The sequence below is a fragment of the Chelonia mydas genome, chromosome 3, assembly GCF_015237465.2.
Source record: "Chelonia mydas isolate rCheMyd1 chromosome 3, rCheMyd1.pri.v2, whole genome shotgun sequence".
In the NCBI taxonomy this organism is placed as follows: Eukaryota; Metazoa; Chordata; order Testudines; family Cheloniidae; genus Chelonia; species Chelonia mydas.
The window spans coordinates 27,921,481-27,948,358 of NC_057851.1; the positions used below are offsets into that span (position 1 = coordinate 27,921,481).

Sequence of the window (26,878 nt, forward strand, 5' to 3'; positions counted from 1 at the left end):
GATGTGATCGTTCCCCTCTATTCGGCATTGGTGAGGCCACATCTGGAGTCCTGTGCCAGTTTTGGGCCCCACACTACAAGAAGGATGTGGAAAAATTGGAAAGCATCCAGTGGAGGGCAACAAAAATGATTAGGGGACTGGAACACATGACTTATAGGAGAGGCTGAGGGAACTGGGATTGTTTAGTCTGAAGAAGAGAAGAGTTGGGGGGAGGGGGGGATTTGATAGCTGCTTTCAGCTACCTGAAAGGGGGTTCCAAAGAGGATGGATCTCACTGGTAGCAGATGACAGAACAAGAAATAATGGTCTCAAGTTGCAGTGGGGGAGGTTTAGATTGGATATTAGGAAAAACTTTTTCACTAGGAGGGTTGTGAAGCACTGGAATGCATTACTAGGGAGGTGGTGGAATCTCCTTCCTTTGAGGTTTTTATGGTCAGGCTTGACAAAGCCCAGGCTGGGATGATTTAGTTGGGGATTGGTCCTGCTTTGAGCAGGGATTGGACTAGATGACCTCCTGAGGTCCCTTCCAACCCTGATATTCTATGATTCTGTGAACCGTTAGTGATCTGCTCACTGTTTCATTTGTCTGTGAAGGTCGCCTTTCTAGTGGCTGTCACTTTGGCTAGAAGTACTGGATAACTAGGAGCTCTTATGGGTGATCCATCCTACATAGTTTTCCATAAGGATAAAGTTTCATTAAGAAAATCAAAAATTCACCCCCAAAATAATCTCGGCCTCTCACGTAAACAAGACAATATACCTACCTGTCTTTTTCTGAAGTCATGTGCTACTAATGAGGGGAAGAGACTCCATTCCCTGGATGTTCACCAAGTGTTGGCATTCTACGTACAAAGAACAGTCATTTAGGAAATCACTAGCCTGTACGTTTCATTGGCAGAACAGATGAAAGGACAATCAATCTTTGCTCAGAGACTTTGGATTTCAGGCTGTATCCTCCTCTGTTATTAGTAAGCTGATACCCTCCTCTGCAAGGTGTGAAGGACCATTATACCAGAGCCAAGGCAACTTCAGTAGCTGCGATTTATGAAATGCCACTAGTTGACATCTGTGAAACTACAATGTGGAGCTCTGTACGTACATTCACAAAACATTGTACATGGGTCCAAGCCTCTGCAACTGATGCATCTTTTGGATCGGTGGTCCTTCATTCATCTGTACTGCATGGGTCCTTGCACCCTCCGCTTCAATGATTACAGCTTGTCCGTCACCCACAGTGGAGTTCACATAGGGATGAAGAAGAAAGAGACATTATTTACCTTTTTTCAGAGTAGCAGCCATGTTAGTCTGTAGTCGCAAAAAGAAAAGGAGTACTTGTGGCACCTTAGAGACTAACAAATTTATTTGAGTATAAGTTTTCGTGAGCTACAGCTCCCTTCATCGGATGCAGCTCACGAAAGCTTATGCTCAAATAAATTTGTTAGTCTCTAAGGTGCCACAAGTACTCCTTTTTATTATTTACCTAGTATGGTAACTGGAGTTCTTCAAGATGTGTGGTCCCTATCTGTATTCCCCTGCCTTTCCTCTTTCTCCTCTGGTTTGGATCCTTTACTCATCGTTCATGGTAGAGAAGGAACTGGAGAACCAGTCTGTCTGCACCACCCTTTATACCAGGAGAAGAAGAGCACAGGCGAGGGCCAATGAACACCGCTTACAAAAATCTTCCATTCTTGGGTACATGGAGTGAATGCATATTTATCCACAGTGGAATACATACAGGGACAACGCATCTTGAATAACTTCAGTTACTATACAAGTAAGTAACCTCTTTTTCAGTGGATATCATCGATCCTACCTCATTCAGAGTACAGGATGGGGATTCCTAGGGGGAAAAATAGTCTTTAATTACATGATTGCTGACTATCAGAATACATGTGCACAAGGGGGCCAAAATAAGATTTCATGGGTAACTTTAATTCTGGCATTTCCTAAATTTTGAGTATGCAATCTTAATGTTCTTTTAATGGAGTTTCTGTGTGTGTAATATTATAAAGGTTGGAGTCATTGTAGTTGGCTTAAAAATGCAGCATTACTTACAAGGCCTTTATTGCTATTCATTTCTGCCTCATTAAAAGATTATTTTTATGCTCAAACAATACTTTATTGAGCTGGTATCATTTTAAGAAAAAAATCAATGGGATGATAAGTTGAAATGGTCACAACAGTAGTTCACCAAATATTTGTTTACCTGACACTTAAAAAATGGTGGATAATTGCGGAGGGATCCTGGTTAATAATTAACTGTCATTTGCTATATGTGATCTTATTAAAGGAGCAATACAAATCTCTCTCCAACTAGGTTCAAATGTAGAGTTGCAGTTTTATTTCCATAATAACAATTTAGATCCAAATACCCCCAGTATTTTTAAATGAGGTACCTAAAGTTGACATAGTAAAAATATTAGTCTTCGTCTGGTCTTTTATATCAGAGGACAGCAACATACAGTATTTTACAGGAACCTAAAGTGGGATCAGATGCTAACAATTAATTTCCTCATAGAATTTTCTATCGGGCTTATCACTATAGTATCTGAATATTTCAGGAACATTAATGAAATTATTTCACAACACTCCTCTGAGGAAAAATGATGGCATTTCCCCCATTTTACAGATGAGAAACTGAGGCCCAGAGTTAAGGCCAAAAACTGTAAAAAGTGTTAGTTAATTTTGGGTGCCCAGCTTGGGATGTCTAAGGCTTAATTTTGTCAAAGTACTTAGCATGATGTAGCATTTCAGATGTTGAAAGCATAACTCCCATTGACTTACACTGAGTTACAGTTGGGAGTGCTCAGCACATCTTCAAATCAGGCCCTGGTGTGGTATCTAGAAATGAGGAACTCACATAGAATGGCCCATGAAAAGTTTGGTTTAAGTGACTTGCCCAGTGTCACATAGGAACTCTTTGGAAGAGGCAGGAATAGAATCTAGATAACCATGAGACTGCCTCATTCACTGCATCTTTCAGTTTCTGCAATAAATAAGGTGGGGTCTAACAGACAACAGTCTCATTTTGCTGTACAGCTCAGATTCATTTGAGGAGCACTGTCTATCCTGTGCACTGAATGAGGCTGGAGTGCTGTGGAAAGAACAGTTTCTGATCATTGTGACAGGGTCGGGCTGCAGGAGAGTGATAGAAGGTAGATACATTAGCCCCAGATTAAGCAGGTCCCTTTCCCCTGAGTAAGATAAGGGGCTGTTCCAGAACAATCAGGAAGTTGCTGGAACCAATTATGGCAGGCACGCTAATTAGGGCACCTGAAGCCAATTAAGAAGCTACTAGACTCAATTAGGACAGGCAGTCTTATCAGGGCACCTGGTTTAAAAAGGACCTCACCTCAATTAGTGAGGTGCGCAACAAGCTGAGAATGAGAAGGCGTACTGCTGGAGGACTGAGGAGTACAAGCGTCATCAGGAGGAAGGTCCTGCGGTAAGGATAAAGAAGGTATTGGGAGGAGGCCACAGGGAAGTAGCCCAGGGAGTTGTAGCTGTCACGCAGCTGTTACAGGAAACACTGTTGACAGCTGTGATCCACAGTGCCCTGGGCAGGAACCCGGAGTAGAGGGCAGGCACGGTTTCCGCCCCATCTCCCTCAACTCACTACTTGATACAAGAGGAGTTGACCTGGACTGTGGGTCCCACCTAGGGTGACCAGATCACCACACTAAAATATCGGAACACATTGGGATGCCATCAGCCCTGCCCACAGTCCACCCCTGCTCCTCCCAGGCTCTGCCCCCACTCGCTCCCCCACCCCCCCACCGCAGCCTTCCCCATCCCCCTGCCTGCCGTTGGCTTGCTGCGTCCCTCCTCAGTCCCCCACCCACTGCTCGCCTCAATGCCTACTCACTTGCCCGCCACTCACCTCTTCGCCGGCCCACCACTCACTCCTACGGAGCTCGCCCATGCCCCGCCTCTGCACCGCCCTCGCCCCGCCCCCATTCCACGCCCTTCCCCCAAGTCCCCACCCCTGCCCTGCCTCTTCTCCGCCTCCTCCCTTGAACTTGCTGCGTACCCGCTCCTCCCTCCTGGAAAGCGCTAAGCACCGCCAAACAGCTGTTGGGCGGCGGGAAGCGCTGGGCGGGAGGAGCAGGGACGTGGCACGCTGGGGGGAGAAGGAGGCGAGGAGTGGGGAGCTTGGCTGCAATTTTTCCCTGTGGGTACTCCAGCCCCAGAGCACCCACGGGGTCAGCGCATTACTCCCGTTCGCCTCCTTACCTGAATATCAGGACAAATGGCGTCCCAATCGTAACATTGATCAGGACGTGGGAAAAAGGGTTAAATATCGGGACAGTCCGATTTTCTCGGGACATCTGGTCACCCCAGTCCCACCAGAGGGGAAGGTCCCTGGCCTGTCCCCCAACCCACTAGGTGGGTCAGCAGAGACTGCGGGGATTGTTCTCCTCCCTTTCCCCATGCTGTCCAGTGATGAGGTTAGCTGAGTGAACGGTAGGTTTGAGCCACTAGCAAAAGTGGCCAAACTGATTGCTGCTGTGAATCGCTGAGGCGAGCAAATCCGCTGATAAGCGCAGGACCCACCAAGACAGAGGAGGAACTTTGTCACATCATGTAATTAAAGACTGCATGACAAAACATTATGCACAGGGTTCCTTAATTGCACAGGTAAACTTAAATCTGGCATTTCCTAAATGTTGAGTGCCTGACTTTGAAACCTTAATGTTCTTTTAAACGATTTTTAATGTATTTCCCTAACCTTTGAAAAAACACATTCAGTCATGTAAAGTGATATCGACTCTTACATGGGTTATCAGTGGCATTGAAACTCTTAAATCCACAGTTCTGACCTCTGCAACTAGAGCTAGCAGAGTAAATTATAGCAGTAGTAGGCTGTTATCCTTTCCATCAGTTCCTGTTGTGTGTTGAGAGAGAGACTTATGCAAACGATTTCATAGTTCGCAGAAAAATGTTGACACTTGGTGATCATAAATTCAAGTCCATATTCTGGAAGGAAGCATGCTCCATTGGCTAGAGTTTCTTCTGCCCGTGTCCCTTAGTAGTACCTCTCATTCAACCAGTCCCTTTTGCTTCTGTCTCCTCTTCTCCCTCCCTCCCCTCCCTCACCGCTATTGTGTCTAACCCCCTGCGTGTCCCTGGTTCACCTCTGCATCTGAGTCAGGCTGCTTCCTTCTCCTCCACACTGTGTGGGCACCAACAAAAGGAGCATCAAGAGCATAGAAAAGGCAGTCCCCCTTCCCAAAGCCACAGTTCAAGTCTGGAGGGACGGCCTGTGCCCAGTTTGACACTGAGGTGCAAGACTCATTTGTTTTGTTTGTGTTTTGGACTTGGGGGCCTATCCAGAAAGAGTGGAGTTTTCTTTTATGTTTTAGCAAGAGGCCAAAGTCACTGTAGCAACCAATCCAGATTGGAATGTTGGGAGATTCAACCTGTGTGAGGAGAATTGTGGGCAGCTAGCCAGAAGCCAGATTGGATAGTTAGCACTGTTTCAAATGTGTTTAGCATGAACAAATACACTTTTTATTGATAGGTTACATAATTCTCTCAAGTTTATGATTGGAAAGGGCTATGTGAGTGTGTAAGTGTGTTTTGAAGTTCTAGTCTGTTTTTTATGCTTTTGTGGCTTTCTTTTTTAAGCGGCCTTAATTGGCACTCCTTTTCTTGCCCTTCTTTGGGAATTCCTTTAATGTTTCATAGGAAACTTTCCACCAATGCTCATTAGTGCCTTCTGTATAATTTGCTATTGACACTGCTGTGGTTATGTTGGATGTATAACTGCTGCTGGGATCTAAATCTCTCCTGAGGCAGATTTTGAGAAGGTAAATCTATTTTACTTCCAGCAACTTCACAATCTTGAGCAAAATATGCATCTGACAAGATATGAAATTCTCCACTTCCATGATCAATTATGGAATTAATTCTGAATGGGAGCAACCCAGCAATTTTAAAGAGACATAACCCCCACCCTACCCCACCCCAATAAATAAACAAACCTAGAAGTTTTATGCTGTAGCCAGGTCAAAGGCAGACTGTTAATCTCCTCCAAATTGGGGCTTTTTAGTGAACAAATAGGTCACCCACCCCTATAAGATCAACCACAAATAGAAGAATTGAAGCCTTCCTCAGAAGAAATGATCTTCTGTGACCCTCTGCACCTCTGTGGTTTCTACTTCTTTGGCATGGACCAGCTTCTAATTGGAGGACCCTTCAGGGAAGGTTAAAGACCTTAAATCTACCCTATGTTTAACTTCCATTGCCTGCAGCTTTTGTTTCCAATGTCTCATTCATGCCCTGTCCTTTGTGGCTAAATGTATGGGAACATCCGTATTTTCAAGACAACTTTGACTGCTGTTTTGGGCAATGCATCTAATGGACTCGTCCAAATGCAAAGGGAAAAGTTTTGGTTAGCCACTGGATAAAGCAATAATTAAAGGAAGGGGTAAAGAAAAGCTGCTGGCTTTATCTAGTTGTCAGAGTTAAGCCTACAGAAATTAATAGAGGGCAAGCAGCTCTTTTGTTGATTCCACTCCTCTACTAGATTTAACAATAAAGAGAGAGCAGTTCTTCTCAGGGCATCTGGAACAGTTTTCAGCTGAGAATAAGCAGCCTTTTGGATCCTTTATTGGATAGAAAACTGGCCCCTAACAGTGCTTTCCTCATTGAAGGCAACTTAATGTCTAGGATGAATAGCTGATCCTGTCTCTGAAGGAGTGGGAGTTTAACAGCAGAGCTTCTCAGGCAGTGTTCCAGTAATGGGAGATTCCACAGACTGATTTGTTTCAAACAACAACAGGAAGTTGGATCTTTTTTGCTCCAGAGAGGAGGCCATGGAAAATGAACCCTTTTTTATTGGGGTTGTTATATGAAGTGATGTGTTCTCTTCCATTTCTAATTCCAGTAGGCACGAAGATGAAGGTCAGGACCAGTATCCTCTTAATTGCCTTGCCTGAAGCTATTGACTGTTGGAAATGCCAATTTGACTTCCTTGGAGGTTATCTCTTCGCAGAGTCCTTCTGGTTTTAACTTAGGAAGCAGGGATCAGTATTGTCAGTCCCCAAAAATGTGCCCTCCATTCATACTGGAGCAGGAGTAGTATTCTGCAGAAGGTCTCCTCTGTTCCTTAGGCCTAGGATGTTACATTGCAGCACATGTCAGAATGATTCAAATGCTGGAATGTTTCTGTTACACTTACAACTGGAGCAGTCCTGGTGCAGAGTTTGGCATATAAAATATGTCTGTCAGACTTCTCTAGTAAAAGAAAATAACTTTTTAAAATGTCTGAATATGTATTTATAGGAATATGTATTGTTAAACATATATTCACATGCATGTGCTTGAATAACATATGCTTTTTCTTCTTGGGAGAGAAAATTAGCAGTGAATCTAACTGCAGTACTAAGGTTCCTAGGGAAGTTTGGTACTTTCTTGAACACATGTTGAACCGAGGAATGTAATGTAGTCCCAGCTAATTTTTCTTAAATTCCTAATGTAGTAGATGCTAGGTATGAAATGAGAATCTTTGTGAATGCACTTTTATCTTTTCAAAAAACACTTTTACATTCTGACACTTGACATTTGCAAGGTATATGCGGTTTCCATTTTAAATAGAAAATTTGAAATATTAAGTGTGATTTATATTTATGAACAGTGTAATTACTTTTGATACCAGTTACCCAAAAAGGTGAGACATTAATTTAAATGGAATTGTTAAAACATACTTCGTAAACCAAGTTCCTTTCTAAAATTTTGTAAACAAAAATCTTATGCGTGTTTCTATCAATAAGTGTCATAATTATTGTAAAGTTCTGAGGATTAAAGGAATTTTCTGCTTCTTAGCTGATAATGCTTCCATGTTAGTGCAGAAATAAAATGTGTGTTTTATTTCCCGCTGCTGCTAGTCTGTTCATTTTCTAATTTAGAACAGGTAGTGGCATATACTTTTGTATAAACTATACTCTTTCGCTTCTTGTAAAATGTATTGGTGGGTATTTATTCATAGTACTCTAAGCTAATTGTTTAGACCATAATGGTTTACTTAAGTATACAGTTTACCTGGGAAACGTTCCAGTTAAAACTCTAGTCTTGTTCTACCAATATTACTAGGGATTAAAATTATGTTGTAGTCTGATCTGAAACTTTCTGTATTCACTTGCTATATTCTGGACCATTGTCAGAAAGCTTTACTAAACTGGTGGATCAGTTAAAATTTTTGATCAATATCTTGTGACTTGTCAGCATTGGAAAGGAATACTTTGTACGACTTGAAACCTGAACATTAGTTTCTCTTTTCCCAACTCTACTTCTAGTTTTGATTTTTTGTTTTAATTTTTTTTGGGTGTAAATTCAGTTTGGTTGTTTGGGAAGCCTTCAACTGAGTTGATACAGCCAGTTACTTTTGTGGAAGAGTAATAATCGGAATTATTTTGCTTTCCTGTGTCCTTCTGCTGAAGCCTGTTGTATGATACGCTATTGGAAACCTTGGAGATGCCAAATTAACAGGAAAGAAATTACCCTTAATACTGTATTTATTAAACATTTTTAATTTAGGACTCCGTGCATTTTTATGCTTGTCTGCTCTTTTGAGAGCAATGCCAAATCAAAAATTAAAACCAACTAAGGAATTTATAAATATATAGTGACATTTGGCTCAGGACAGGTTATACTAGATGACTGAATCTTCTATGATTGCACTGTCACAGCAAAAGTAGACCTAGAATTTGTTTTATATTGCTGGAGTCTGAGGACAAAAATGGCAGCAGATGAGCTGTGGGAGGAGACAAATGGTGACATTTAATAGAAGTGGAAATAATATTTAATTGAAGTATTTCTGGCTAAAGTACATATATAATATTTTTAGAGTCTTTATTGCTAAATAACACTGTAATATTGAAAATATGAATTATCTGTAAAACCTGTGTTCAACAAGTAAGTTATGAATATACTGTTGCTGCTCCTTCTTCTCACCCCTCTCCTCCAGTTTGTTTACTTTGTTCATCTGTAAATTCCATTTTAAACTACATTGTAAGCTCTTTAGGGCAGAGGCCGTATCTCTTTATGTGTACACTGCCTAAGAGGATGTGAGTGGTGACCATATGTGCTACTGTACTATAAATGGTAATCAAGATGTTTTTCCCCCCACTAGTCAAATAAATAAATAACCCCTGAAAAATTGTTTTAAATATTGTCCAGGTGCAAAATCTGTGAGAAGAACCACATTTCACTGAAACCTATTGTCTGTGTTACATGGTTTAAATGTCTAAATATGTATTTACTTGTAGATGACGACTACGTTCAGATATATTTGAATACATTTCTTTTTAGTCACAAGTCTAAACTACCAGATTCCATACAGTTAAACTCAAATAATGTAATCTGAAAAAAACTATTAAATTTCAAATAGTCTTCCAGAACAATAAAACCTCCCAACAGTACATGTTGCCGGGATTATAGCCCCCTCCATCACTTCCTTCACGTACCTCTACTTAGTATCTTGCTTTGGGAACATTCTAGAACAGGGGTGGGCAAACTTTTTGGCCCAAGGGCCACATCTGGGTATGGAAATTGTATGGTGGATCCTGAATGCTCACGAAATTGGGGATTGGGGTGCGGGAGGGGGTGAGGGCTCCGGCTGGGGGTGCGGGCTCTTGAGTGGGGCCAGAAATTAGGAGTTCAGGGTGTGGAGGGGGCTCTGGGCTGGGGCAGGGAGTTGAGGTGTGGGTGTGGGGGTGAGGGCTCCAGCTGGGGGTGCAGGCTCTGGGTGGTGCTTACCTCAAGCAGCTCCTGGAAGCAGTGGCATGTCCCCCGTCCGGCTCCTACGCGGAGGCGCAGCCAGGGGGCACGGCGCACTGCCCTGTCCTCAGGTGCCGCGTCTGCAGCTCCCATTGGCTGCAGTTGCCAGCCAATGGGATCTGCGGGAGCCACGCAGAGTGTGGCAAGCCCCTTACCCCGCTCCCCAGCCGGATTTCAAGGGCCTGATTAAAACATCTGAAGGGCCGGATGCGGCCCCCGGGCCGTAGTTTGCCCACCCCTGTCCTAGAAGAACAAATGAGTCTTCTAAAATGTCCTGACAGTAATTTAAAGTCAGGATTTGGTGAGCGAAGTTGTGAAATTAATTCTAGAGCTCAGGGTCTCACATAAATATCCAACCACCTTTCCTGTCCTGTTGTTGCTATATGGCTTGTTAGCCTGATTTAGTAATAGTAATAGTAGCTCCAACAACATGCAGAGAAGTAATCACTCCAGCAGGTCCAAAACCATTTAAGCGTATTTTAAGTATGTTATGGTCTCGTATAAATCCATACCTGGGAATATTATAAGGTTTTAATCAGTTAAAAAGCCATTGGATTGTCAGTTCAAGTATGCATACATTTAAAAAGTGCATATTCTGTTTTTAGGAGTTTATATGATCAGTAGTTGTGCTTCTAAATCACCTAGATGATTTTGTTTTCTAGATTAGTTATGAATTGAAAACACTAAAAATGTAATTGGTATTGTACCCGGTGGTACTGTGAAAAGATGTTTTGGATTCTGCCAACTCATTTTTGCTCATAGTATGGCAGGGCCTAAATCTGAGTAGGCCAGGCCATTCAACTGAACAGGGTTGATGAAGGCATAAACCCCAAACAGACTCAACCAGCCATTATAACTTTAGAATTAAGTGCCAACACAGGTGAGGCCACATTCTGTGCTGATTTCAGTGGGATTACTTGAAATCTAAGCAGAGAATTTGACTGGCTGTTTTGTGGCTTCTGTTTTCTCCCCAGTTGTCTTTGTCAGAGTGAACAACACATACGTTTAGCTCTCTCTTGTTGCCAAGGCTTTCCCTTAGTTAATTTTTCCTCCATTTATTTAGGTCTTTTCAAACTGTACAGGATGCCTGCTTAGAAGGCAAAAATTGAGTGTATTCCTAGTGGCTAATTGTTCTGGGAAATCCTCTCTTCTGATGAAGGAGAATGCTGAAAAAAACTTTTAATTGAGATTTGTCTGCTGGAGAAATGCAATATAAAGAGTGTTTAAGTGAATTTACACAAGTAGATCTTTTTTGATAGGACTGGGGTTGCCTTTGCTTTTGCCAACAATGTGTGTGTTTGGTTCCTGCTATTTTTAGTTCTGATGGCTTTAAACCTTTTGTAATAACAGAAAGAGGAAGTGAACAGTGAAATCATTTTAATAACATATTTCCTGGTAGGAATGACTTATCTATGAAGCCTAGACAGAGGATGTCATTTCCTGGATTACTTATCTTCAGTTTGGATGGTCTGTTTTACTGTATAATCTTTTGACCCAGGCATGCTCATCAGTGTTCATAAATGTAATACGAATTTAATGCTCTTAGGTGAAAGATGCCCTTCAGCAACAGTTTAGAGCTTAAAACATCAGTTGGTCAAGTATTAAAATATAGAGAGGTCTTTCATACAATAAATATTAACATGTATTTGAAATGCCTCGTATTTGTTTAATGTTTTTGTGAACCTTAAAATTTGCTTTCTTTGAAAGAATTTTTATAAGACTTTCTATCACTTCTCCCAGGATTAAGGAAAAACACAGAAATATTGGCCTTTGGGTTTGTTTTTAGCTTCTACTTTTAGAGGAAAAAAACGCCACTTTTTATAAATATCACCTAAAACAAACACGCAACTTCAAGGATAAACTTTAGACTTCGAAATGCTGCTTGTTTTCACCAGGCCTGATTTTGTTGTTGCACTTTGTGGATGATAGACATCAGAAATTAGGAAGATTTCTAGTGATCTAGGTGGCATAATTGTCATCTCAGTTTCTATGACTGTTCATTGGCAGCTACATGTAAAAGCTGTTTAAATTTTTATGAACAGAATTTGTGGAAAGCTGGAGAAGAGAGAGCTAATCATTGTACATTTGGCATAATTAAAGTGATACAATTTTACAATCTTCATAAAATATAGGAATTGGTGGGTTGAAGAGAAGGCTCCTTGACATAAGTGTAAAAGTGTGGCCACTCGCGAGCGTCTCTTGCTGGCCAGGTACATGCCTGTTTTTTGTTTTTGTTTTTTTTTGGTGCCCTTTGCTGGCAGTTTCTCTTTTTAGATGGGTTTTCAGTGACTCAGCCGAGTCACACGCAGTCTGTATGAGAAACAAATGGAAAACAAACCCCTTCCAGGGTAGCACAGTCCGACAAAAAGTTGGCCCCTCCCCAGAGTCCTGTCTCTGGGCCTGTTTAAGCACTTGCCCCCTTCTTGAGTGCCAATCAAAACTTGTTGCCTCCTTGGCCTGTGTGGGGACCCAGGCCCGCCCATTACTCTGGTCCCAACCCTAGGACCCTACAACTAGCAGCCACCTGGTGCTTCCTTCACTATTGTCTATTGCTGCATTGCCTGGGTTGCTTCTCACTCTGTCCCATCAGCTTCTTGGGTCCTCTGCCTTTTCTTCGTTTAAGCAGTGTCTCTCCCAGGCCTCCTTGCTTAGAGAGTTGGTAACAATCTCTGCCCTCTTCTCTCAGGGTTCTTTCTCACAGGCTCCTTTGCCTGGTGAGCTTATAACAAGTTTCTCGCCCTTTTTGTCAGGGCTCTTTCTCCCAGGCCTCTGTGCCTGGAGAGCTTCAGAGTCCTACCTCTGCTTAGGCAGTGTTTCTCCGCAGTCTCTGTACCTGTGGCGTCTCCCAGCCTTCCACTCTTCCTGGTCCCAGCCAGCTACTGCTCTGTCCAGCTGCTGCGGTTTCCTCAGTCAGTCAGGAACAGGGTCCTTGAGCCTTCTAGGCTCTGATTGGCTGCCTCCCCTGTAACCTCTTTAGGCAGCGAAGAGGACCCCACTCTACTGCCTTTTTTCTGGGGTGGAGTGCTGAAGAAGCACAAGGCCGTCTGGAGGACCTGAAAGGCCTAGTACACGCTGTCACCCTAAGACATTTTAACAATGTCATGGTGTGATGTTGATAACTTACATTTAACTGTTACAATTGTATGGACCCTCTAGTACAGCATCACTAAAATATATAATTTGATGCCTTTTCCCCCCCGGATCTATAACTAGGATATAGATTGAACATACTAATCCATGCATTTTAAAAAAAAAAAAAACCACCCAAAATATAATGCAAAATGACCTTGCAGGTCATAAATAGCCAGAAATAATTTTCAATTCTCTTCCAGCTTGTACAGATTCTGGAGTAAAAAGAAAAAGGAGTACTTGTGGCACCTTAGAGACTAACCAATTTATTTGAGCATAAGCTTTCGTGAGCTACAGCTCAGTAGTAGTTTAAAAAAACAAATTACAGGGACTGTGACAGACTGACAATATCCTGGATAAACCTTATCAAATTAAGAGAAACGTCTTAAGTTAAACCTTATTGAATTAGGGTTAATATCTTTGGGGGCCCATTGTATTAAAAATGTAATTGTGTATGTGTTATGGAATTATATGTACCTTCTCTAGTTGGAGGGGGATGCTAATATACTTTCTCTGTTATCAGCCCTTTGAAGCCAACCCCTGGAGAGGTACACATATGCTAGTGCAAACTGGATTCTCCAGGAACCAACAGACAAAGAAAGGATTTTTGGATAAATAGCCTGGTTTTAAAGTGGCTCAGGGCCTTCTTTCTGATCCAGCAAATGGACAGGATCTTTGGTCCATGGAGGGCCCCAATCCTTAGGGTAGGATGGAAAGACTGTGGCTACTGAAGCCCCATAAGACTGTGTGCTTGTTCTGAGCTGGAGCTGTGATGAACTTGTGATCACAAAGGAAAATCCTTGGGTGCGGTTTTGAAGGACTGCTCCTGCCAGAGCCTATGTTAGAGTTGGGATGTTCTCTGGTAAGCTTATTAGCGTGAGTGTAGGTTCTTTTATTGTTCTTGATCTGTTTCTCTGTCATCCTTTTACCTTAAGGATAAAATAGGCTTGTATAAGAAGTGCTTTGTCCGTAACTTCAGCGTTTTAATTGTCTCTGAAGAGTAAGCGAGCAGGTGGGCTTGGGCAACCCAGCCTGTCTCTGCTGGGAATAACACAGTGAAGTCAGGGAACAGTGTAGCCTACAAATACCCCAGTCAAATGGGAATGAGATGCCAATCTCCACGCAAGAGAGGCAATGACTGGGGAGGTGGAAACCTGCAAGTGGGTGCCTTTGGTGGGCCACTGAAGGGACATACAAATGCAGTTAAGCTGAACTGGGACAGTGACAATAAATGGAGAGCAAGCAGGAGATATGGGTCCATGTAGGGAGCAGTGGAGTTAGGAGGACTGTTGATGTTTGGGAAAAGAACAGGTTTTACTGTTCAGTCTATGCAGGTACATTTAGTAATGAACATCCCTGATCTGTATCTAAGATAAATTCAGGCTCAATTATGGATCTATAGTCAATTGAGGGCTTCTGAGGAATGACAAAATCAGATGATGGTTGAGGTTTCCAGCATCATCAAAACCACCTTATGGAATTGTAGCCCCATTGTTTGTATTGTTGGTAGTCCATAGTAGCCAGTCACTGTGGTACACAATTGCAATTGGGGCCCCGTTGTGCTGGATTCTATTAAATGGTAGTGACAGTCCCCATCTGCACTCAGATAATCAGTTCCCCTTCTTAACCTCACCTGTCTCCCTTTCACATTACCCATTCTGAACAGCCTTAAATCTGACTGTTTATTGGTTATGTTTCTGTTTTGCTGAGTAGCTTAAGGTTGTTTGTTTTATAAACTACATTGCACACAGTTCTGTACATGGTTCATGTTGATTCATATAAGTAAGTGAGTTATTGTGCTAGATTACAAATAGTGTCTGTGAGGTGTTTGTCAGTAATGTTCAGAAAAACTTGTGTAAATGGATTATCTAAATTTTTAGTGAACATACCACGTGCTGCCAACTACAGGGGTTCTTGTGCCTTCCTTTGAACCATCTGGTACTGGCCACTATTAGAATGCTAGACTAGATGTATTATGGGTATGATCTGGTATAGCAATTCCTAGGGTAGCATATTTATAAAGGTAGAAATTACAGAATTGAAATCTGCGTGTTTGTGGTGGTATATTATATATTTATGGCTTCAGTTGTGTCTGCAGTTCCTTCAAAAAGTACACGATTGTGTCAAACTTCTGGAAGTTAGCGGTGACAGCTTTAAACAGTGTTACGAGCAAGCAAATGGATCAGGAGTTATTTCTCCTCTTCCTTTGGGGAAACTGGTGTGACACCATGGCTCCCCCTTATTCACCACTGTCATATAATTAGGATATGTTTTGTACAAAGTATGCCGTGTGAGGTATCAGTCTAAAAGTCTTGATCTGCTAGACATTAATATCTCATTGGATTATATGTGCTGTCATTGTATGTGAAGTTATGAAGTTTGACTATGTATGAGTTACTGAAACATGTGAGGTTGAAAACACCCACAAGCAGCTTTTCAGGTACAACAGTAAAAAGGCCAAAAAATGTTTAATGGCTTATTGAGGAAATGCACACAAGCACAAGGAATTATGTATGATAGAAACCTCTCAGAGATAGCACCACACAATGGGAACTGTTTGACCCAGGTCACAGCAGAAGAGCTTTCTAGCAAGTGAGAAGAAGTTATAAAAGGGGGAAGTTACATCATGATGGTACCGCACTCTCCCTACAACGACAACACCTGGAAACACCCGAGGAACAAAGACTCAGCTGTGGGAAGTGATGGTCCCAGGCTAGAGGGATTTCTAGCTGTGTATGAAAACCTGGGAAACCCATGCTGCAAAGCCAAGGCAGCTTGTGCTTTAAGAATCTTCCAGCCTGTTTATCACTCGGGTGAGAATTTGCTAATTCATATCCTGCCTATCTAGTATATTAAACTCAGTTTGTGTTTTTGTTTATTTACTAGGTAATCTGCTTTGATCTGTTGCTGTCACTTATAATCACTTAAAATCCATCCTTTTGTAGTTAAACTTTTAATACAGACCAGTGTGCATTTGACTAAGGTGTCTGGGGAAAATCTCAGCTTGGTTATCACAAGTGTGCATGGTGCTCTTTACACTGAGGGAGAAGCGGACTGGGTGTTAAACCTATATACTGGCCAGATTTGACGAGGGCAGGACGGTACTGCTCTGGGGTCCCAGGCTGGGAAGGCTGGTGGTTAGAGAGCCTGCATGTAACTGCAGCTGGGTGTATCCCTACCTGTGTGAATGCTGGTGAAAGTGCAAGATTGGAGGGCTTTGCAGCTTGTCACAGCAGCACAGTGTGAGAGGGAGCCCAGGCTGGTGGGTCAGAAGGCTCAGTGGTATCCCAGTTCCAAGTGGCACCCCAGCGGGAACCCGTCACAACTGGGACTTGGAATTTTCAGCTGTATCATCGCTTTCCTTTTGATACCCCTAACTCAGTATCATTTATATTTACTTTCCAGTGTAGTGTCCAGCAACCTTTTTCATAATGCTCATCTGACCATAAGAGAATTTCAGAGTTGGAATATTTGTCGGGGGAGCCACAGAGGGCTGATTTAGCCTTTTATCCCAAAACAAAACTTCCAATTCTATAAATACTATTACTGTAGTACCTGGCAGCCCTAGTCATGGACCAGAATGATATTGTTATATTCTTCCATCTAACCCCTTGAATTCAAAGGGAGAGATTAGCATAAACTAGATGTATGTGGTGCACATAACGTCTATCAAAAGAAGACTGAAACCTTTAGGACTTCGAGATCCTTATTATCATCACGCAGTCTAATGCAGAACACTTCCAATTCCTCCATAGATAACTGGATTAAGGCAGGTATCTTAGAATCTTACAAAAGGCAAAGAAAAACCTACTGATCTAAACATCAAATATGCCAGTAGTTCCATTGTAGGTGGAAAATTTTCATGACTCCTATGAAAAGAGATGCAAGCAGCAATATGGCCTTGCTCTCGTACCATCATCAGACAATACAAGATAGATCTATTCATCTGCAGGCACAGCTTTTCAGAGGAAGATACTTCAGTCTATAGTGCACCCAGTAATAGAATTTGTTATCCAAGTTTTATTCCTTTTATATGTACATAGCTGATAAATTAATTGTATGTGCAATGCCTATTAGCTTCAATGGCAATTGTGGACACATAATTGGAGGGATGATTTGGGCCTTAGAAATCTTGTTAGTATTGTTACAGATTTAGTTGGGGTCCCAGTGACAAGTCTAGTTTTTCCTATGTTGCGTGTAGAAAAGAATCTAGGAAGACACAAATTAACAGATTAGGCAATTCTTCACCCTCTACCCATGCCAAGTTTCAGAGCCTGGGCTCCAGCCTGAGCAGGAACATCTACAATGCTATTTTTAGCCATGCAGCCTGAGCCCTGTGAGACCGAGTCAGTTGACCTGGGCTTTGAGACTTAGTGTTGTGGTTATCTTTTCAGTGTAGACATACCCTTAATGTGCTATTCCTACTACTTGAAGCTGCATTGCAGACTGGACATCCAACAGCCCAGAGATTAGTCTCTACCTTTCAAAAGACCTTACGGGATGACTACATGTTTCAAAGGTTTCATGCAGACATTTGCTCTGTTCCACTATACTTGAATCCCTCTATTTGAATTTCTGCATTTCTAAATCTTCAGTTCTTAGTGCCTTCAAGGACTTGCTGAGTAGTTGATTAGCATTAAGAAGTATGACAGTATTTTAGTGAGCTTCTTGCAGTGCTTGATGTTTGTTTCTAAGGAGTGGGAGAACCTTAAACACAGGTGCTTCGTAATCCCTCTGCTGCTTAGTTCTTTGCATTGGCAATGTGTGAATATTTGAGGTTCCCAAGTGAACATTGTGTACCTCATTATTGCAAGGTGATATCCTAGCCTCCTGAGTTGACAGTGTCTGCACCTCAGCATCAGGTTTCACTCATTTTGCCTTTCTAAACAGATGCTAATTCATCATAGTACACAGAGCTTTCCTATGTATTTTCCTATGGTGGGGTGTATCATTAATGTTTTACAATATTGAGGATTGAACACAATGAATGTAATAAAGGCTGTCCAATGATCTGAACTATCTTGTTTTGAAAAAAAAATACATTATCTCCTGCATAAGGAGTTATATTGACTGTGTTCTTTTGACATAGCATAGTTGTATACAAACTCCTTTTTCCTTGAGCCATACCAGTTTGGTAAAATTGTGGAATTTAACAAGTTTTTTGTCGGTACATTTAACCACAAGATAGTGGTTCTGGTGCTGGTATTCTCCAGAGCAGTGGTGGGTGGCAAACCACGACCACTGGGAACTGCAGGCGGTTGTGCCTGCAGACGGTCAATATAAACAAACTGTCTTGTGGCCTGCCAGCAGATTACCCTGACGGGCCGCGTGTGGCCCACAGGTTGTCCACCACTACTCTGGATTGTACGTAATTTTGTACATAATTCTACATTTGTAAGATCAACTTTCATGATAAAGTGATTGCACTTTAGTACTTGTATTAGGTGAATTGAAAAATACTATTTCTTTTGTTTTTTACAGTGCAAATATTTGTCATAAAAATAAATATAAAGTGAGCACCGTGCACTCTGTATTCTGTGTTGTAAGCGAAATCAATATAATTGAAAATGTAGAAAACATCCAAAAATATTTAAATAAATGGTATTCTATTATTGTTTAACAGCATGATTAATCAATGATTAATCACAATTAATTTTTTAATCACTTGACAGCCCTGATAATCACACTTTCTGGACCAAAAATCTGGCCTAACTCGTGAATTTATGCTAATGAGAAGGAATATGTGTTCTTTTGTATTTGTATCTCTGTTGTAGCAAATGTGTAGCACATAAAATCTTTCATTATGCTCATCTTGAGGACCATATTGGTCCTACCTTTTGGCTGTTTCCCACCTGATTAGTATTTCCCCTCAGCTCTCCAGCCTGCTTCTGTGGGTGGGGGATTTGGATGACCTCTGATTCTTCTGAATACATGAAACTTCCTTTAACAGTTTTTGTTTCTTCATGATTGGACAATTTATGTATTTGTGGAGACAGCCTTTTGAGCTTTGGTTTCTAAGAGAAGGAATCCAGTTAATATGTTTTCTTTAGAGGAGAAATTTTGCATTTTTCCTTCTCTAGATGAGATTCTCATTCACCTGTCCCACTTCCCTTCAGTGTTGATAAGGGAAAGAAATATTTTCAATAACTAAACTTTTTTTAATAGCCTCTTTCTGTTCTATAAATATTCTTTGGACTTTTATTATACTTAGATTTTGGGGAGCTCTTTGCTTCCCATTCATAAAAGTTACTGAAACCAGTTATTCTGTACAGTTGATTTCAGAATGAGGATTGCCTTACTGTGCCTCAAAGAACAAAAATGTTTTAAGATATAGGGAAGTTCTGATTTGTCTTGTCCTAGGGAGTCCGAATTCAAGATCAGAAATCCAGTGAAACGATATCTTGAGTGAGGGAGAATTCTAAAACACATGTTGCTGCCCTTGCGCCTGTGCAATCCTTTTGCGTTCATTAAGATAACTATATTTGCATAATGGGATTGTAGTCTGTGCTTGAGTAATATAGAACCATACTTATTACAATAGTTTTAAGAGAGAGGTTAGTTTTGAAATTCTAGAAACATGTTTACAATTAACTTATTTTTATTTCTTTTCAGGATGGCCTGAATTCTTTGGTCCTTGATCTGGATTTTCCAGCACTGAGGAAAAACAAGAACATAGATAATTTCTTAAATAGATGTAAGTTGCACTTAAATATGCTTGATGTTGTCATGGTTGCACTATAACAGTCTTGGAAGCTGAATGGGCAGAAATACTATACATTACTTACGTGTACTTTGCTAATTACCACAAAACAGAGCTTGCACTATAAAAACAGCATTCCCTTCTCAGTAGATACTTGAGATCTCATTGCAATGGTGATGTTTCATTACTAAAATTTCATTATTCTTACAAATGTATTGCAAAGTATACTGATCAATACTAAAGCATTATCAATAATTAAAACAGTACTAGTCAAATGAGTATTTTTAGGATGTATTATCCTTACTTTATTTTATCTTTTGCTTAACTACCAATTGCAAAATTCAGTAATTCAGAAGTCTTGCAGTTAGTGAGGTTCTATTGTAATCTGCAGAAAATAAATATGTAATTACTCAAAATGGCATACACTGTCATGTAGATTTTTCAATAAAACCATACTTTTAATTCAGAAAAGTCCTTCTACCACATCTTAAATAGATTTTAAAGTATGTTTGTTTAGTTGCAATGTTTGTTTTAGGTGCATCTTTTCCATGTAAATAACAAACTTACTGTGATTCTCTCTTAAACCACTTCAAAACATAGCTGTTGTCTATGGAAGGAACATTTTCCCAAAAATTCAGTCTTGTTTAAAACCAATTGGAGCTGCAGTATAGACAAAGCTGTGCTAGCTGATGCAGTTTTTATAACTAGCTTAGTTAAAACTGCTTTCTAAACTAGAACTCAAAGTTGGGGGGGTGGAGATTTGCAACTATTCAGGGGATACTCACTCCTTTCAAATGTTAGTGTCCTAGGAAAAACAGGAGGAACCATAATTCCATTAATGTTTACATTGGTCTGGGGAGCAAAAATTCCTTTGGTTATCTGTCCCTTAAGGGTAGTATGGCCTAATGGTCTGCCTACCCCGTTATGTGGCATGGCTCTTTAAGAGATTGAAAGATCTGATTATATACCCAAGGATTTGGGAGACACTGGGAGAGAGGAAGCAGTCCTGGGGGTAAGAAGCATTCAGAAGGAAATCCTGTTACTGTTTCTTTAAGGACTTAAGGCTGGGAGCTTTGCAGAGAGGGTGGGGCAAAGCTCCCCTCTCACATGACCAACTGGGGATGACCTGGGAGAAAGGGACTAGCATAAAGGTTGCCTCCTCTCACAGCAGAACAGATGCCAGGAGATACCAGCAGTGAAAGGCTGGCTTGCTGAGCAACATGAATGATAATTAAGGAAAGGGGACTAGCTGGGGCAGAAGCTGGTAAAGGCCCCCCAGTTGGCTAATATACAACTCAGCTCCAGAGAGGAGACCTGAGAGCTCCTAGAAAAATCTGACTAACAGAGCCCAGCTCCATGGAGGAGAGCTGGGGAGACTCCTGGGTAGGGAGAAAGTAGTACAGCCCCGTTCTAAAGAGAAAAGCTGGGGATTCCTGCTTAAGGAAGGACGGGAAAGGGGCAACCCCAAGAAAGAACCACGAAGGTTTCCTGAACCAGAGACTCTTCTCTGGTCCTGTTGTGAAAGAAATATATTCAGTAGTATGCTTAACCATTTGATGGCTATTGAACCTCACAGGTATATCCCGGCAGATTGTACCTGCCATGCTGCTGAATGTGCTCGATACTTTAACGTTCCACCCTCATCAAAAGTATATTAGTGGATGGAGGCAGCACAGCAGGTGGCAGAGGAGTAAAAGTTCAAGGTTGTCATGTTGGGTCTTTAACGGCTAAAATGTGTCTGGAGGCTTGAAAAGTGTATGTTTCTAAGGCATTAGGTAGACTGCAACTGAAATCAGAATAGTACTAGTTTTCACAGTTACGAGGAGGTGGTCATTCAACTGTTTACCAAGAAATACCAAAAAGACTGCAATTATGGATTTTAATTCTGAGCAAATGGTTTAAAAACAACGTAGGAGTTAGTTGCAAATTTTAACTTTTGTATTCAAATGGCTTGTTTTTACTGTCTGGATGACAAATATTACCAGAGCTATTCTCACACTGCTGCAGATCTGTCTTTATGACCTCATTCTTTAAACTTGTTTTAGATGAGAAAATTGTGGAAAAAATTCGAGCTTTACAAATGAAAGCTGAAGACTATGATGTTGTTAAGGTGATTGGAAGAGGCGCTTTTGGAGAAGTACAGTTGGTAAGAATGTCTACTCATCATCTGATTACTACTTGTCAGCTAGATTTATTGCACCAACTAGATACTCTTAGTGCCACACTTTTAATGGAAAGTATGCACATTTTCAAACATGGATTTATTTTTTTTAATTCTCTGCTTGTTGTAATTTAGTATCAAATTCCTTGTTAAATATAAACTTTGTGACATAAAGAAATCCAAGGGAATTAAATGTTCACATTATATCCTTAACACTCTTTCTTGTGCTGAAGCTTAGTAGTGTATTGAAGATCATAAAATCAGACCTCAAAAATAGTTTACCCATAATGGTGGGTTGCAAGGGAAAGAACTGAAAAGCTGTTTCCCTTACCTAGGGCAGCTTTAGAGTATTTAGCTTGTGCCAGGTATGTTTTTTTTCTTGGCCACAATAGTATCAGGAAACTTCCTTTGTTGGTAAAGTGTTAATAGTGCAACAAGAAGGCTTTCCCCACAGTTCTCTCTTGCTCTTGGTACATAGGACAACAGTTTTATAATGCATTCAGTTAATACTATTTACATACAAGGTTTTTATTCCAAATTTCTTTTCTTAATTTTTGTTTCTAATTTAAAAATCCAAATAGTTTGTTTTCAAGGTATATTACCCAATCTAAATACCTATTTAGAAATTTACATAAAGATGAGATTAGAGAACACTCCATCTGCTGATTTGGGTCCTCCATAGTTTCCTTTGCAATTGATTTTGATGTGTCCAAGGCTGCCAAGTGCGGTTGTAGAATAAATCAACAATTTTAAAATTAAAAGTGTGTGTGTGTGTGTGTGTGTGTAATATTTCTAAAATACCTACTTTAAATTTTATATATATGTTTTCACCGACTTCTCATTTTAAAAGTTTGTTGTAAATATAATAGATGTAGGACCAGCTGGGATCTGTGTTGGAAAGTGCCTATAAATTTCACAGCTTTGTGATAGTTGTTTTTTTTCTATGAAGAAGAGGGGGAAAAAAAAGAATGTTTGCTCTTTGCCAAGAAGCATTGCTGTAAGTAGTTACAAAATAACACTTCAAGAAAGGATGTAGAAATACTTAGAGAAGCTGCGATGAAATTAGACACTTATAGTCCATTTATAAAACTGCTAGCAGTTCCCAAGGCTGGTGAAATAATAAAAACAGAGCCAAGAAAATTATCCAGAGTATTTTAACAAATAGAATGTTGAAGAAAAAACAGGGCATGCACATAAGGTTCGTGACAACTTTTGTTGTTTGTATTGCTGGTTTCCTCTGCAGCAAGCTGGGTTAATTTTCAAAGAGAAATATTGTAGATTTGATATGTCTTGACGAGTAAATACAAATTGTCCTAGTTAAAATAATTAGAAAAAGTTTTCATCCCCTATCTCTATACTTTGTAATAGGTTTATTGCTGTCTTAATTAGGTACTGGATTCCTCATTAAAATTACTGTAACTAAAAAAAATTGTCGCAGTTTAAATAGAATAACGTTTTTTGGACAGTTTCTTACATGCGAAATATGCCTAAGATGCTTTCCAAAATGAAATAATAGTTAGGAAGATAAATGGGAGAGCGAAAATAGCAACTGTAACAACATTTGCATGACTCATGGGTAAGACTAAGGTTTTGTCATGGATATTTTTAGTAAAAGTCATGGACAGGTCACGGGCAAAACAGAAAAATTCACGGAGCCAGTGACCTGTCTCTAACTTTGACTAAAAATATCCTTGACAAAATGGGGATCTGCGGATCCTCACACTACTTCAAGCAGGGCAGCTGCAGGCTGAAGGGTACCCCATCGCCTGCAGCTCTGGGCATCCCCCGCTGCCTGCAGGGGCTGGGAGCTCACCCATGGGGGCCAGGAGCTTGGGTTCTTCCGCAGCAGCCCAGAGCTGTCCGCCACCTCTGGCGGCCGGGGTTCACTGCCACACCTGGCAGCCGGGAGCTCGGGGGTTCCCCTGCTGCCACCCGCTGGGAGCTTGGGATTCCTCTGCTGCGCTGCCCCAGGCGGCAGGGAGATGGGGGTTCCTGGCCACCAGGAGCTGAGGGGTACCCCACAGCTTCCTGCCCCAGCGGGCGGTGCGGGGACCCTGCAGCTCCTGACCACTGCAGGCTGAAGTAATGGAGGCTGCTGGAAGTCACGGATTCCGTGACTTGCGTAACCTCCGTGACTAAATCGCAGCCTTACTCATGGGTAACTTGCAAGTTTGGATGTGATTCATGTGAGCAGTGTGAAAAAGCAGTGATTTTTTTGGCAAGGTCATCCCTGTGTGACAATGTAAGAGTGCAGCTCTTACACACTGTACCGCTAGGTGAGCTCTGTTTGGTTTCAGCAGAGTTAAAGGAGAGCCCACAAAATATAGGCATCGCAGGGATTTACTCTCTATCATCAGGGCTTTACTCAATACCAACAGTGCATCTTTAATCTGTCTGCTCTCAGTGGTAGAAGAAGAGAAACTACTTCTTAGGGCCCCACTTGACAGAAGAGGAGCTGCTGCAAATAATTTTGTGAGGAGGAAACTTTTCCTGTAGGCCTCATTTCTGTCCACCTTCCACTACTGATTCCTGTATCAAGTGTTACTTTGCAATACTTCTAATAGAGATTTTTTTGTTTCGCTTGACCGTAGAAACGGGAAGTGCTTAGGAGAGGTGCTGTAGGTGTGTACTTGGTTCATGGGCTAGCAGAGAAAGCCAGAGTGCAAATGGGCTAGTGTGGAGTACAGTCCTTCCTCCATCGGACAGGAGGAAGAGGGAAAAGAATGTTGTAATGTGTGTTAACATTCATAATATGTTCAGATTAAAATGTATGTGTTTTTGACCTGGCATTGGTTTCAGCAAACGCACCAGAAGAAGGCCTAAAATAATTGTTGGGGGTGGAGGGAGGGAATTTTGACACACTCAGATTTACATAGATCTTTTTATACATTTCATTCCAACTTAAAATGATACATCCCAAGTAATTATTTTTAAATTATATAATTTAGATTTAGTATTTGCTCTACTATAAGGGTGTTATAAGCTGCCAAAAATTCTATGAATTCTATATATAGAATTTTTTAAAAATCACTCAATTTTGTAGTTATTAGCCTTGTATAATATATAAAAACCAATAACGTTTTGCTGAATCTAGAATAGCAATGAACTGAAAAATACCATTCATGGTGCTGTGCTAACTTTAGTCATAATGAGGGCATACATAGACATTTTGACTTCAGAAGGTTCAATACAAGTTGAAATTGTTGAGCTCTAAGCCCTATCACTTTCTGCTGCATTCAGAATATTGTCATAAGTCTTTTCAAACAATCATGGATGATGATTTGCAATAATTAAAACATATAGTTCAGTTTACAACCAAGATAGGAATTTGCTTTGGCAGGCTCTAAAAACAGAGGGCACCATAATAACATAAGAATGGCCACACTGGGTCAGACCAGTGGTTCATCTAGTCTAGTATCTTGTCTTGTGACAGAGGCCTGTGCCAGATGCTTCAGAGAGAGTAAACAGAGCAGGGCAGTTTATCGAGTGATCCGTTCCGTCATCCAGTCCCAGCTTTTAGCAGTCAGAGGTTTTAGGACACCCAGAACATGGGGTTGCATCCCTGAGCATCTTTGCTAATAGCCATTGCTGGACCTGTCCTCCATGAACTTATCTAATTCTTTTTTGAACTCAGTTATACTTTTGGCCTTCACAACATCTCCCATCAATGAGTTTCACAGGTTTACTGTGAGTTGTGTGAAAAATTATGTTTGTTTAAAACTTGTTGCCTATTAATTTCATTGGGTGACTTCTGGTTCTTGTGTTATGTGAAGGGGTAAACAACACTTCTTTATTCACTGTCTCCACATCATTCATGATTTTGTAGACCTCTATCTCATTCCCCCTCTGCCATCTCTTTTCCAAGATGAACAGTGAGAGTGTTTTTAATCTCTCCATCATGAGTAAAATAAGATTGAAGATCTGAATTAAATCAACAAAATTCAAAACATTTACATTTTCTCTGCACAGTGCATACTGTTCTGCATCATAAATATTGCTGCACTAAAGCAAGCCAAAAAGATGGCACATTAACCTATCTAGCAGAAGGGTCATCTTGCAGTGAAAGCCAGCTCCCCCAAAATTTGCAGCTCCTATGTGGCAGCTCCCCAAGAAAGGAGAGCTAATGCAGATTAGTTTCCCTGATTTCTGTGTTCTGCCTACTCAGTTGGGGACAACACATTCTGTGGCATTTAGTCTTGTGCATAGATTAACAAATACCCTTCTCCTGTCCCCAGATGTCAGCCCTGCAGAGGGAGACCAATTGGCCCTGGGCTCAGTCTCTGACTTTGGTGGAAAAACAATTTTCTGGTGCTCCAAAAGTAATAAAACTCCACTCTTGGATTCTAGCCTTGGGTGTGGAGAGACCAATAGCTGATGAGCAACCTAAGAATGTAGAAGTCACCTGGTGGGAGGGTGAATAGGATGCATCTATCTTCAACTGCCAATTCCTTTCATTACGCGTTGAGTGAGGAGCTGTGACTGGTGTCTAAGGCAGACATAAAACAAATATTGTATATTCAGATTATGGCCAATAGTTTACGTGAAGGAGGTTAATGTGTATTCAGTATGTGGTTTTGCATATTGTTTTCTTTTGGGGGGGGGGGGAATCGTATTGATTGAAATTCAAATATAAGTGGTTTCCTGTGTTTTTTCTCTTGTGCCTTATCACAAAGAACTGGGTTATGGTCCAGTGATATTGCTGACTAGCATAATCCTTTACCATAAGAGCTCCCTGCCTACACAATAGGGAAAGGCCTACCCCTAGTTGCAGAGTGTGTTAGGTCCATTTACCATACCTTCGGGTAGTCAGTGTCTCTGGGAGATCTGTATTACACAATTTCAGTGTTAAATCTCTGCAATCTTATGGAGTTCATGAAGACTACACTGGTCAAGATGTGTGTAAATGGGCTACCATTTAATTGTTGCCATTAAACATGTAGCGCATTGTCTATTGCATCTACTCTGCCTGCTGACAGGGTGCATGCTTCAATGCTAGCCCATATAAAAGGAGCAGATGTTTCTTTTGTCTCTACCAGCTGAAACCACCTCCTTTAGGAGACTAACTCTGGCTCCATCTCTGTAGCAGCCCTAACTAAGTTTACCTCTTT

At 41.1% G+C, this 26,878-nt stretch overlaps 1 protein-coding gene across 2 annotated transcripts in view; it reads left to right on the top strand.

Annotated features, from left to right (window-relative positions):
- ROCK2 (Rho associated coiled-coil containing protein kinase 2) overlaps positions 1–26,878 on the top strand; it is a 177,479-nt gene that overhangs the window by 53,550 nt on the left and 97,051 nt on the right. For both annotated transcript variants that reach the window (XM_007063284.4, XM_043542258.1), the window contains exons 2-3: positions 19,522–19,603; positions 21,655–21,755. In XM_007063284.4, the coding sequence (XP_007063346.2) occupies positions 19,522–19,603; positions 21,655–21,755 (183 nt within the window). The remainder of the gene's footprint in view (positions 1–19,521; positions 19,604–21,654; positions 21,756–26,878) is intronic.